This window comes from Lemur catta, chromosome 5, assembly GCF_020740605.2.
Source record: "Lemur catta isolate mLemCat1 chromosome 5, mLemCat1.pri, whole genome shotgun sequence".
NCBI classification, from domain to species: domain Eukaryota; kingdom Metazoa; phylum Chordata; class Mammalia; order Primates; family Lemuridae; genus Lemur; species Lemur catta.
In genome coordinates, this window is record NC_059132.1 from 102,452,637 (window position 1) to 102,466,977 (window position 14,341).

The 14,341-nt window shown below is 37.4% G+C and overlaps 1 protein-coding gene across 1 annotated transcript in view; it reads right to left on the reverse strand.

The window, feature by feature from the left end:
* The window catches only part of WWC2 (WW and C2 domain containing 2), a 171,269-nt gene that overhangs the window by 87,036 nt on the left and 69,892 nt on the right, over positions 1-14,341 (reverse strand). The window contains 1 exon segment of the mRNA XM_045552450.1: positions 8,381-8,490. Coding sequence (XP_045408406.1) covers positions 8,381-8,490 — 110 coding nt within the window.

A 14,341-nucleotide genomic window follows, 5' to 3' on the forward strand; every position in this document is an offset into this window, starting at 1 on the left:
TCTCCAAGCCAGGTTAATGCAGTCATCCTTTGAGTATCAGCTTAAGGCACTTTCTCTAAGTAGCCATCTCTACATTCTAGAATGGATAGGCTGCTTCTACTTGTTTTCCCTTGTTCTACTAGCGTAATGGTGGTCCTTTCCATATTTTACTACATATTCTCATTTCTTCCCCAATACTCCAACAGGGACCAGCCTACGGTTTCTTGAATGTCAGGCAAATAAGTATAAAAGTCATTTTGTAAGCAACAGTGTGCCACAGAAGATTTCTATGCCAAGGCATGAAAGGATCTTTCTTTTCTGAAGTGATAGGGTCTTCCTGTGTTGTCGAGGCTGGCCTCAAGTGATCCTCCCACCTCAGCCTCCCAAGCAGCTGAGACTACAGGTCTATGCCACCACGCCCAGCTAATTTTTCTATTTTTTGTAGAGACAGGGTCTCACTCTTGCTCAGGCTGGTCTTGAGCTCCTGGCCTCAAGCAATCTTCCTGCCTTGGCCTCCCAAAGTGCTACAATTATAGGTGTGAGCCACCATGCCTGGCTTGAAAGGATCTTAACTATATTTTAGGAAGATCATCCAAGAGAAATCTGTGGTTCTCTTATCAAAAGAGTTGATATGATGGGACAAAATATTTTTTCATGAAAATTATACATTAAGTGAAAAAAATTATAAAACAGTATGCACAATATAATCCCCTTTGAGATAAAAAAAATACATTTTTTTACATTTTTTACATTTTTGTGTGTGTAACAATATGAAAAAGTCTGAAAGGATACACATCAAAAGATTCAGAATAATTAGTTAACTCTGGGTTGTGTGAACATACGTAATTTTTCTTCCTTTTATCTATACTTCCTAATTTTCTCCTATACACTATTACTTTTATAAAATACATTTTAAAACAAAAAGGAAAGGAAAAAAGGCACAAGGTAATGTGCTTGAATTAGAAGAATGGTAGTGAAAAAAAGAGAGTAAAGGAGAAAATTTGAGTTATGAAGAAAAAAAATGAACAGGAATTGACAAGATGATTCTAAATTTTTTCAATTTAGTACCTATAAGAACTTTAATGTTTAAAAAAATAATAAAATCAATGGGAAAGTTGAGGAATCCCATTTTGTACTTATTTGTTTTGAAATTTTGAAGGCAAAACTAGGTAGAAGTATCCCATAACTGGAAATGTCTGACAAAGAGTAGGATAATCCAAGCCAGATATATTGTTAGCATAGTAATCACAAAGAAAAATACTGTTGTAGATAAAGGAAAGCATGCTAAGGAACAAGGATAAGTTCACATCTTTGGAGAATGACAAGATTTAGGGACTCTCTTAAAGGGATATGAATCAATGAGGAGAAAAAGAAGGAAGAGTCTGAAGTAAGGAAAGTACCAGGTTTGAGAGGAAACGCACAGTCACCTATGTCAAATCTACATACAAGTGGAAAAAAAAGGATGTCTGAAAAGAAGTCCCCGAATTTGACAAATACATGGAATATGTAAATTACCATATTTTCAGAAGTCAGTATCACTACACCACCACATTATGTTTTATTTGGATATTTTAAGCATCTGAAATTTTTATTTGTAAAATATCCTAACAGCTTATCCACCTAGAAAAATATAAAGTATAAAATAAGACAGAATTTTATTTCTTTCCATCTAAAGGAAACGACTTCATATAAAACATCATACACAAGAGGAATTTTCATCAAATCTGAACACAATATGTGTTGCTTCAAAGCTAATACAGAGCAGTTTGGTTCAGAGTAATAAGGAATAAGCTCAAACCATCCAGTCTCCCCCACTGATTACAATCAAAGGGAGACTCTAAAAAGTAAGTAAGAGCACGGAAGATTGGAGGAAAAAAATCAAAACTCATAGAATAATCACATGGTGGTTAGTTCCCTATTTTTGTTGTTTTTATTTTATACCTATAATGTGTCTCATATCTCCCATATCTCCTGGGACAGCAAATGGACTTGAAGAGAAAAAGATCCAAGACAAAACCGACTCTCTCTTGTCAGAGAGTGGGGGTAGGGGTGTGTGCTAGAGACAAAGCTCTTAGGAGTCTCCCAGGGCCATCTCAGATAAGCCCCAGGAACAGGATAAGCCCTTGCAACCCCAGGCAGGACAGGCAATAGTGGTGGCAACTGTGGCAGCAGGAACCCACCTCTAGCTCATTGTCTCCCCATTTTGCCCTGAGATATATACCTAGTCATGGAATGTGTTAAATAGTGCAGCAAGGATAAAGCCTCAGCTTACTAGGCAAAATACCAGAAAAGAAGGCTCTCTCTAGGGAGCCAGAGTGTTAGAAAAGATGACAGAAAGGACAAGTTGAGAAAGGCATAATCTGGTATACTGGCTCACCCCTGAGCCATGCATGAAAGGAACTTACTGAATAAACATCACATAAGGTTTCAGAACTCAGTAACAGTGTATGCAACCGTATGGATCCTAGACTGACCCCCAGGTGATGCAAATGCAAGGCAGACCAAAATAGTCTACCAAGGCTTTGAAAATGAAATTGACCTTAGAATAAGAGCCCACAGAAGATCGGTCAGAACTGGCCATCTAAACCTAACCAGTCAACTGCCTACTAAAATAAACAAAATAAATATTCTCCAAAAGTTTTAAGAGTACCAAGAGTGTCATAACATAATATTCAAAATGTCCATGATACAACCAAAATTACCTGACATATACAGAATCAGGAAAACCTAACTAACTCTCAAGGGTAAAGGCAATCAACAATCAACATAAGTACCATCCCAAGATGGTACAGATATTGGAATAACCAAAGACTTTAAAGCAGATTTTATAACCATGTTTCACGAAGTAAAGCTAAATGCTATTAAATGAATAGAAAGACATTCTCACCGAAGAAAATACTACAAAAACTTTTTTAAATCAAAATAAAGGCTTTAAAACTGAAAAGTATAGTAACAAAAATTAAAAATTTATTAATGAGGTTCAATAACAGAATTAAGAGACACATAGACCAATGGAACAGAAAAGAGAGCCTAGAAATAAACCCACACATATACTGTCAAATGATCTTCAACAAGGGTGCCAAGGTTACACAATCAGAAAAGGATTGTCTCTTCAACCAAAGGTGATGGAAACACTGGATATCTACATGTAAAAGAATTATGTTGGATCCTTACTTTACTACTACATACAAAAATTAACTCAAAAACGGGTTAAAAATATAAACATAAGAGCTGAAACTATAAGAAAACAGAGGGGGAAAGCTTTATGATATTGGAATTGCCAGTGATTTCTTGAATATGACACCAAAAACACAGGCAACAAAAGCAAAAATAGATAAATGCAACTACATCAAACTTAAAAACTTCTGGGAAGCAAAGGAAACAATCAACAGAATGAAAAAGGCAACACATGGAATGGGAGAAACTATTTGCAAACTATATAGCAGATAAGGGGTTAATATGGAGAATATATAAAGAATTCTTACAACTCAACAACAAAACAAATAACCCGATTAAAATATGGGCAAAGAACTTGACTAGACATTTACCCAAATAAGATATACAAATGGCCAAGAAGCATATAAAAAGATGCTCAACATCACTAATCATCAGGGAAATGCAAATCAAAACCACAATGAGATACCACCTCATACTCATTAGGATGGCCACTGTCACAAAAACAGAAAATAACAAATGCTTGTGAGGATGTGCAGAAATGCTCATGCATTGTTGACGGGGAAGCAAAATGCTGTACTGTTATGGAAAACAGTAGGAGGTTCCTCAATTAAACAGAACTATCATATGATCTAGCCATTCCACTTCTGGGTATTCATCCAAAAGAACTGAAAACAGGATCTCAAAGAGATATTTACACACTCATGTTAATTGTAGCATTTATTATTCACAACTCTCAAGAGGTGGAAGCAACCTAAATGTCTATCAACAGATGAATGGGTAGAGAAAATGCTGTATATACCTACAACAGTATATCACTGAGCCTCAAGAGAGAAGGAAATTCTTTCCTATGCTACAATGTGGATGAATCTTGAAGACATTACACTCAATGAAACAGCATTTTACAAATGCTTATTTTAAAAAAAATGGATGAAGTACTAAAATAGTCAAACTTCTAGAATCAGAAAGTAGAATGGTGGTTGCCAAGAGCAGGGAACAGCAGGAAAAGGGAGTTGTCCTATGAATATAGAGTTTCTGTTTGGCAAGATGAAAAAATTCAAGAGATCTGTTGCACAATGTGCATATATTTAACACTAATATACTGTGCACTTGAAAATGGTAAAGATAGTAAATTTTACATTTTTACCACAATAAAAAATTACTTGTATAAGGTTCATAGCAACCTTTTTAATAATATCCCAAAACTTGAATAACTGAAATTATAGAATAGATTTAACAGATTTTAAAAATTGTGATTTGCTCATACAATAAAAAAGAACATAATACCGATACACACAATACCACTGATGAATATAAATATGACCACTGATATATCTTTGTGAAGTGTCTAAGTTTGTTGTCCATTTTTAAACTAGGTTGTCTTTTTAATGTTAATTTTCAGGAGTTCTTTATATGTTCTAAATAAAGGTTCTTTGTGAAATATACTTACTATGAATATTCACCCATGCTAGTATATATATCAGTAGTGTATTCTTTAAAAATATGTTGAGTGAAGAATCTATTCCCCAAATCAAACACAGTCCTTTTATGTGAATTTCTATAACAGGCAAAACAAAGTGAGGGTGAGAGAAATCTGAACAATATTTGCAAAGGGGGAATATAGAACTTACTGGGGTGATAAAAATAGTCTGTTTCTTCACTGGGGTGGCAGTTACAAAGGATTATATATTTGTCAAAATTCACTGAAAGTACATACTTAAAATCTGTGCACTTTTGTGTATGTAAATGAAACCTCGATTACCAAAAGAAAGACAAAAAATTGTGGTACAACTCTGATCCTACCAAAAGATGATCAACCTCTGATTGTAGTGATAATATCAAAACCTTATAAACAGTACCTTATAATTACCTTCTAGTTAGATACAAACATCTCCCATCAATATCTGTTCCCCCACCACACATGCCCAATAAAAGGTGAATGCTATCATGAAACACTTACGACCCCAAATAACTATCACTGTCAAGGTCAAATCTTTTACGTCTAGTGTTTCGTGGAAACAGTATTAAACAGCCAAACATTCCTTATTTAATTTTTTATTTAAATACAGAGAAAATAATGCTGAAACTATACAATGTCAAAGCACAACATATGCGTGGACCAGCTGTTATGAGCAGATAATACCATTTGCTCCCTAAACTACTTCACAGGAATGTCTTAAAGATTAATGAGATGATGGGTCAGATCCTTTTCAGTGGGTAAACTACTTGCTGTGGGTAATTTGGGTATGTTAGGGTGCAGCAAATCCATCAGGCCACGAGAATACGATTACTACGCTAAAGCAAAATAGCAGACTTGAAAATTTATATTCTGATAATCAAGTTTTTAAATATTCAGAATGGTGTTTTCTGAAGCATAATTTATACTTGAAATGAGAGCTGACTGTTGTCCTTCCTTTTAACTCCTTTAAAAAAACAGAAAGCTTTTAATCAAGTTAAATAAAGCTCTTCCTTTTAACATCTAGGAGTTTATCACTGTACTAGCTACCCAAGGATAAAGAAAACATGCAGTCAACTGCCCTCAAGAAGTTCACAATTTAGTGAGGAAGACATAAAAATAAATAATTTAAATGCAATATGACAATGATTTTTGGCCCTATAGAAATACCTGGACAGGACACCTACCCCAGAAAGGGGTGGGGATTTGAGGGGTGGAGGGTGGCTGTCAGAGAAAGTCTATGGAAAACAGTGGCCCCTGAGCAGACAGACCCTAGAGGGATGTGGCAGCAGGTCAAAGGGAGGGCCTGGGGGCTGGGCAGAGTGCTCAGGCTGGATGCTGCAGGTGCAGAGAAAGGCAGAAGCCAAGGAAGCACAAGGCACTGCTGGAGCCCCTGCAGTGCCAGCGCAAGAGATGAAAAGGGAGAGGCCAGTGGGGGTAGAATGGGAAGAGCCTTCTAAGTAAGGATCAAACATATGCATCTGGGACCCTAAGACTTAGACAGATTTGGCAGGCAGCAGCCTGAAGGAAGTAATGGAAGTCATTGCCAAGGAGATCTGCAGGGTGCAACAGCAGAAGACTACTGCAGAAATCCTGGCAGTGGGTGCAGGTGACAAAGGGACAGGCAAAAGAAACTTGGGCAGGTGCAATCAGGTATGTGAAAAAAAAAAAAAAAAATCCCATGTCACAAAATCCACAGGAGTAGAGCAGTAGGGAATAACTCACAGTGACAAATCAAAGAAGACAAGACTAAAGTGCTGTTTGGAATTTGTGGGGCTCCAGTGCACTGGGCAAGAGCAGGTTCTGTGGGTGGTTGGAGAGCAAGGGAGGGAGCGGAGCTCATGCTGGCTGTGAAGGGACCGAGAGGACCACAGCCGGACAGGGATCTGGGGTGAAGGATGGTTTTGAGGGGGTGGGGGAGGGAGTTTACTGTTATCTATTAGTTTTTTTTCTTTTGTAATTTTGGTTTCATTGAGAGTTTCCAGCGTTTACGTTAAAAAAAAAACAAACCACCAGAAACTGTGGGAGAAATTTTTAAAACCAGGAAATAACTGGTAAAGATATTGAACAGGAGAAAAGGATGAGATATAAAAGTTATTAAGAGGTATCTGCAGGGGTAGGGGTGTCCAGAAGAATGTCTCTTTCACTGAAAAAGAAGAGAAAGCCCTAATGCTAGGTTTAGATCCCAAAGAGTCTGTATGTGGTGGGTGGCAAGCTGAGGAAACTCATTTCTCATTTTGGTACCACGAGAGCTTACTGCCGTTCAACCAGGACAGCTAGGGTTGGTTTCTGGTTTCCCAAATATTACTTAAGGAAAGAATATTAAACATTTATTCATCTAAAATAAGTATAGAAGGGAGAATTAAACAGTTATACATTTCAGATGCTCCTCTGAATTGTTTATTTGCAGTGACATAAGGATGAATCACAGTTGTTTAAAATGAACTTAATTTTACCAAAATTAGTTCCTTCCACCCTTACAGATTACATCTGGTTGTCAATCACTGATAAGCAATAAAGCCTAGTATACAGTATGATAGTATTAAGAAAGGTTTATTATAAAACACAAAATTAAAAGGTAACTTTAAAATATTATTAATACTTCATGGACTTTTTAGAAACTTTCTGGGAGAGAGAATATCACTACAAAAAAAAGCCATATTTCTTCTAATCATATAAAGGAGGCTGAGGCAACAACTTGTAGAAAGTGTCATTTGTATTGTCACTTTCTACAAGTGACAGCAGTAGTGTCGCGTTGAACTAATGTACAGTGTGCATGAAAGCTGGTTCCCAGACCGTGTACAGCAGATGTTCACAACAGATGACTCGCTGCCGCGTGCTCACTGAAAACCTGCCTCACACCTCAAAGCGCTTTCTCCCTTCCACTTGCCCGGCTCACCTACCTGTAAAGTGGTACCTCACTGCTATAAATAGAGGCATTTTTGGCTTCTCAAAAAATTTATCATATACAATTCATTGTGTATTCCCTGAAATCTATAATAAAATAATTATTTTTAAATGAAATAAGCAAAATGCGTAATGTGAATACTATATGCTATTATACCATCTGAATAAATGTTTAAAGGGGGTGAGTAGAGAGCTAACTAGTCACACAAACACACACACAAATATATAAAAAATGCTTCAATATGTGTTTTTATAAAGTTGCTCATGACCACAGTAATCCTCTGCCCTAGATTAGCATGTCAGGGACGTGACAGATTTAAAAGCTGTTAAAATGAGAGGTTTTCCTGCCATAAAGAAATTAAGACACAGAAAGGAGAAAAGGGTTCAGGACTTTCCTCAGCTATGCTAAGTCTTCCAGAGTTGCTGATGAGCATCGTCCCCCCACCAGCACCCTAACCAAACACAGCTGTGTCTGTAGACCCCACTGTGGCAGTGCCCAGCTCCTTCTGTGGCAAGCACAAGAAAAGGAGGGACCAAACGGAAAGTGCAGGGGTCATTGAGGCAGGAGCCCAACACACTCTTGATCTCCACAGGCCACTAGACCTGTGCTAAAGAAGAAAACGCATTTTGTACCAGGCCAGCCGGCAGGCAGGCAGGCACCTTGTCTCCCTCTCTGCCCCCAGGAGCACAACTCGACATAGATACCCCAAATACCAAAATGAGCACTTCAGTTAAATATCGGTCACTAAGAAAATGGCATTTAAAATAAGGAAATTCACTTACAAAGCACCCGTTTTGTATGACTATAGGTTTGGGAGGATTACTTTTCTGATATGTTTTCTTTCATCAAAAGGGAGAACTTACTGTTGATGTGATCGATGTAGTAGACACCAATCTGAGGGTCAAACCCTGCTTCCCATCCCCACGGCAGCTCATCCCCAACACAATCAGCAAATGACAAGGGCTTCGTTAACCTATAACAAACCAGAATAGATACACCGGTGATTCTTTCCGTCACACCACATACGTCAAAATTTAGCACCCTAACTGTTAAGTGCCTAAGTTGCATTTCCTTGTTTTGTCCTTCTTGGTTGTTTCCAGAGTTTGCACTACTGCATTCAAAACCTTAAAGCAAAAACAAACAAACAAAAAAAACACCAAGGAGAAAATACAGAGTTGAATACCCAAAGAAGTAGGATAAGTCATAATACCCTTTTGAAAGTTCACAGCTTAAGTTTGGGAGATAAATCTACATGATAAATAAATAAATAAAGCCATCTTAAATCAGGGAGAATGCCAAGCTGAGAGCGAAGCAGGCCTGGAATCTAGCTCTAGCTCTCCTGTGAAACAGCCATCCCATTAAAAAGAAAACTTTGTCCCACAATTCAAACACTGTGATCATGAAAATCATATCAGTACCTCTGAGATACACACCAGGCTATATTATTTCAGATATGATGCTCTTAGATAAATTAAACCCTCAATTGTGAGCTCTACTATGAGCTCTCCTTGAGAGGAAGGACAAATATGTTTCATTTTTATAAGTATCTTGTACATAACAGTCACTCAACAAAATTTTTAATGGAACCAAACACAAGTATTCATATATCAATGTGATCGCACCGTTTGAAACTGCCTTACACTTTCTCCTTAGACTATTTTCACATTAAGACGACTTTCTCTTTAAAGACACTTTTTCTTTAGGACTTTTCTCTTTAAAACTAATGGGGAAATCACATAGTTTCTTCAGCAGAGTACAGGTTTCAGACTTAATTATGGATTGATTTTTTTTCTCTCACTCTCTTCCACTTCGATTCTGAGATTTTCCTTGCTGTTGGAGCAGCCATGGGAAGGTTAACACTATAAATGAGTGAATGCCTTGTTGTAAGCTGGCCACCACCATCATTTTCTAATTTAATACCCTGGCACCATTAGCATGGTTCTTACATATGAAATCTCCTAGAATCCCTCTTACGTGTGCTAGTGAAGATCTAAGATCTCATAGCTCGACTGAAACATAGGTCATTTTCAGAATCACACCATTCATCTGAATAACAAAGTGTGTTACCTACCCTTCAGAATGCAGGAAGAATGATACAAAAAGGAGGGAAATCCTTTCTTCCCAGGCCTAGGCTGCAATAGCCCCCCAAAGACACAAAACACAGATGGATAAAAGAAGGGTTTTCTTTTCTCTCAACCTTCCCACAGCATGAAATCTCTGGAGAAGGCTCCAGGGACACCAGCGTTCCAAACCAGCTCGGCTGACACAACAGGATGAGGGCAACCAGCTCTGCCACCGACTCGCTGAGAAGCACTTATTGGGCACCTCTCTCTACCTCAGTTTCCTTCTCTATTAAGTGTTGATCACAGCCCCCACATCCTCTCCCCACAGTTTAAATACCTCCTAAGATTAATATGAGGATAAAAAGGAATGAACTTGGAACAGTGTCTAGGACATATATTAAATAAGTAGTCAATAAATGTCAGTGATTATTAACATAAGCACATGTGAACTCTCTCATTTACTTATCAGAGGCATCCGGTCAGGCAACATAGTACCAAACTGTGGTTCTCAAAGTACAGTTCCCAGGGCCAGCGGCATCAATATCTGGGAAATGGTTAGAAATACAAATTCTTGGGCCCTACTGCACAACCAGAAACTCTAGGGCCCAGCAATGTATGCTCTCCAAGTAATTCTGCACACTAAAGTGTGGGAACCACTGGCTTAGAAGTTAAGAGCTTGAAATTCGGCCATCAAAGAGATCTGGGCTCAAATCCTTAATCTGCCACTCACTCACTATACAATCCAGAGCAAGTTACTAGCCTTAAAGCCCCCGTTTCCTAATCTCTTTTTTAAAGGGGGGTGGGAGAAGAGATTGTAAAGTTTAAATAAGAACTAAACAGTATAATGCCTGACAAATGGTAAGCTTCAATATACATCTGAGGAATGAAATCAATCTCAAACATGTTAAGCAATGTGCCCAAATATGGCAACTTGCCATATATACTTTGTAAACACGGAGTCAATGTGGACTCACTCTGAGTCCAAAAAAAAATTGTGCTCTTAGAATTTTGCTCAAATTCCATTTTATATCATAAGCTGCCCAGGAAAGTTGATCTTTCTTTTGATAAATGAATCAGATACCATATCAAAAAAATCCCCATGCCCTAGGAGGTGGCCTTGTCTATGTACGCTGTCCATAAGAATGACCTCTTTGACCACCTCAATAAAGCCGACCAGACAAAGCTCCTTGTGCCAGGCACCCTGTCTACTGTAATGTTTGATGATTCTCTTTTCCTAACTCCTTTATCAATGTTGGCTCAAAGGGACATGCATCCTAAGAAATGAAGAATAAGGAAACATGAAAATGGCAAATTTAAGTGACAAAAGAAAAATATTAGACAAGTTTTACCTTGGCACCAACTGAACATGCTTATGATATGAATACATTTGTTACTCTTAGAAGAAATTATGAAAGCTTCAGAACATGTGCTGTGATAACAAGTTATGGTAACTTGATTACAGCTGGAAATAATCCAGTTTGTCCCATTAACTTGTCATCAGATAATAAGCAATTAATTGTCACTGTTCTAAGACTAGAATTATATCTGTAACTGTACATGTAATTGTGAGCTCAGTGAAAAATTCAGAAGTTACCATTCCTGAAAATTTTAATATAAAAATTGCTCTGCAATGTTCTCTCAAAAATCAATTTAATACTTAGGATAAATATATATCTTTTCTTTGCACTCTATCAATAAGTAAAATCATTAAACATGTATTTATAAATATCAAAATTTTAGGGTTGAATTCTTATCCAAATGATAAACTATACATAGAATAACATTCTCAGGTACCAAATTACCCAATTATGCTGCTATCCTAATAAATGGAAAGTATTACTATAACATACTAAGAAGTAACACAAAGCAAAAAAAAATGTATTCCAAAATTAAAAACTATAAATTAGAATACAGTGAACTAAGATGTTAATAACTTCTAAATTTCTTCCTCTTGTTTTGCACAAGGAATGTTCTCTCTGAAATGTTCAATCTTTCTTTGATGTTAAGGAAGTAAAAATGGACGGAGTTTGTTTTTTGTTGGTTCCTCACAAAGGAGCAACATCATGCAAAAAAAAAAAAAAAACAACCCTGAAATTAACAGGAGTTTTTATGCTAAATTCCAAAGATTACTCTGCTTAACACATTGATTGCCACCCTAGAAAAAAAATTTTTTCCTTGGGGCCACGGTGTTTTATTATGAAAATAGAATAAAAACTTCAAAAATAAACCAATCCTTTCTAACTTAATGAAAAATGTTATTTTTTATTGTTTTTGTGCATGAATTATAACGCAACTAAATTGTCAATAATAACTATAACAATAAGAACATCAACAAGTAATATTTTCACAAGCCAACTGCAGTTACGTACACTTCACGAGGCCCCGGGCTCAAAACTAGCATGAGTTAAATACAACTCACAAGGCAGTTAATATGTTAAAAAAAACAGTCTTCCTGTGCACTGTGCCTAATGTGAAGAAAATGGTAATTTACTGCAGCACTTTGCAGAAGTTTACATATAAAATTTAAATTCATGGTATTTCTTCTCCTATTTGGCATTATATCATTCTTTGGCAGTCATTTAGTATTTATTGTAAAGCCATGGATATCTGTCCTATGACATGAGATGCCACACAGAGGTATATTTATTCTTCATAATTACATTATGATAAATACTGTGTGTCTGTGCAAGCACAACTCCAGAAAAACTGAGTTTGTACTAACTAATTGCACTAAATGAAAATGCACTTGGCAAAGAAAACTATTTCAGGTTAGTAAAACTCTTCCTACAATTCATAGCCTCCCAAATGTATAGTTTAGCATAAATGTTAAAGGTCTTAACAGCTATTCTTAGTTCATAGCATCCGCTGCTCTCATTGTTTAAGTTACTCAAAGCTGAGTTCCATTATCAACTGTCTATGATGACTAGAATCTGCCCACACAAACGTTACTGAATCACTGTAAGAGACCAGGGAAGAAGGTGGTGGTTCACAATTTGAATTTTAAAGGGAGAACAGAAGGCTAGAAAATCTTTCTATATTTCTACAAGAATTTTTATTTATGATGATGTTGATCAGTTCCTTAAAAACAACTTTTTCTGTTTCTATCACTTGACAGGGCAAATAGCAACACAAAGAAACAAAAACAGAATGGAAATAACAGCAAATAGCAAACAGAGGCAACAAGAAGAAAATGGCCTTTTTTTTTAAATTTTTGAGATGGGGGTTCTCTCTATGTTGCCCAGGCTGGCCTCAAACTCCTAACCTCATGTAATCCTCCCACCTCAGTCTCCCAAGTAGCTAGGACTACAGATGTGCACCACTACGCCTGGCATGAAAATAGCTTTTAAAAGAAATTATATAAACCACTTCAGAGGACAGTAACAAGATTAGTTCTGTGTCTTTGAGGAAATTAGCTTAAATTCTTAGAAAGGAGTCATATTAGGAGAATTTCCAGAAAATAAAGATTAGGTATTAAAACAGGTCGCAATGGGGAGAATCATCTCACTTTTACCTAAAAGCAAGAGAACACACTGGGCAACATTTCGAGGCTTCAATCCATCCTCATCCCCATATTCTTCCTGCCAATTATCCCTTCTAGGTGTCTGACAATTTATCTTATCGTTTATTAGAACAGTTACCTAATATTTTGAACATCATTTTATGAAATACTAATTCTCTAAGAAAGGAAAAAAATCAATTTTATTGGTTGTCTATTATGTGCCAGAATTATGCAAGGTAGTTTCATGTTATCTTATTTAATCCTCACAATTCTTTGAAATAAGTATTCCTACTTCCATCTTTTACATATTTAATTCTGTATGTAACACATAAAACATGTCATGCAGGCCTATGTTTTGGACCCTGCCTGTGTGCAGTGGTGGCATATAGCAAGGAAAGGACTTGGTCCTTGCCCTGGGGAGCCCAGGGAAGGACACCAAGTTGGTAACTTAAGTCCCACAACAGGGCTCAGCCAGGAAGGCCCTTGGCCCAGTGCAATGGGGTCAAGAAAGAAACTGCTGTGCCAAGATTCAAATGATTCCCCCAGTGTTACTTACAGAGCTGATGAGTAACGTAACTAGGTGGTCTAACCAGTGTCATTTCTCCAGATTTAGTTTGCATCATCTCTGCTTGGCTCCTTAGACAATTCTCCCCTATGCTGGTCCTAGGTCTGGTCTTCTGCAGTTTTTACCCACTGGTGTGAGTTTTGTCTCCTGGTGCCAAGGAGAACTAGCTTAATACCTCCTCCATGTGATAAGCTTTCAAGTACTGAGCACTTTGTCTCCCACATCTGCTCTCCCAGAACCTGACTGCACCAATCCTCCCCAACTGGAGCCTGCCCCTGTCCTGCTCTTACCCACCTGCTCCTTCCTGCTTTACAGTCTCATTCCAGCAGTTATTATCCAATATTTATCTTCTCTTATATGGTTAATTTCTTCTCCCACAGCCTATAAACATACTCAATCCCTCCCTGCCCCAAAAGCCTTTCCTTCAACCTCCTGGCTCCTCTTTGACATTCACTTCCTAACCATTCCTAACCACCCCCTCATTCAGACCTAGAGACTTTAAATCAGGAGAGCTCTGGGAGGCCCTGTCAGAATACCCCTTCTGCCACATAACACCTAACTCTGCAATGACTTCAGGAATACACTCTTAAAAGGCAATATTTGTGGGTAATTTGCCTTTGAAAGAGCACATGGCTTATGCTGTTGGGTCTGGGGATCCAGTTATATTATTTGCCAAAGCTTCAAAGTTTACAATATT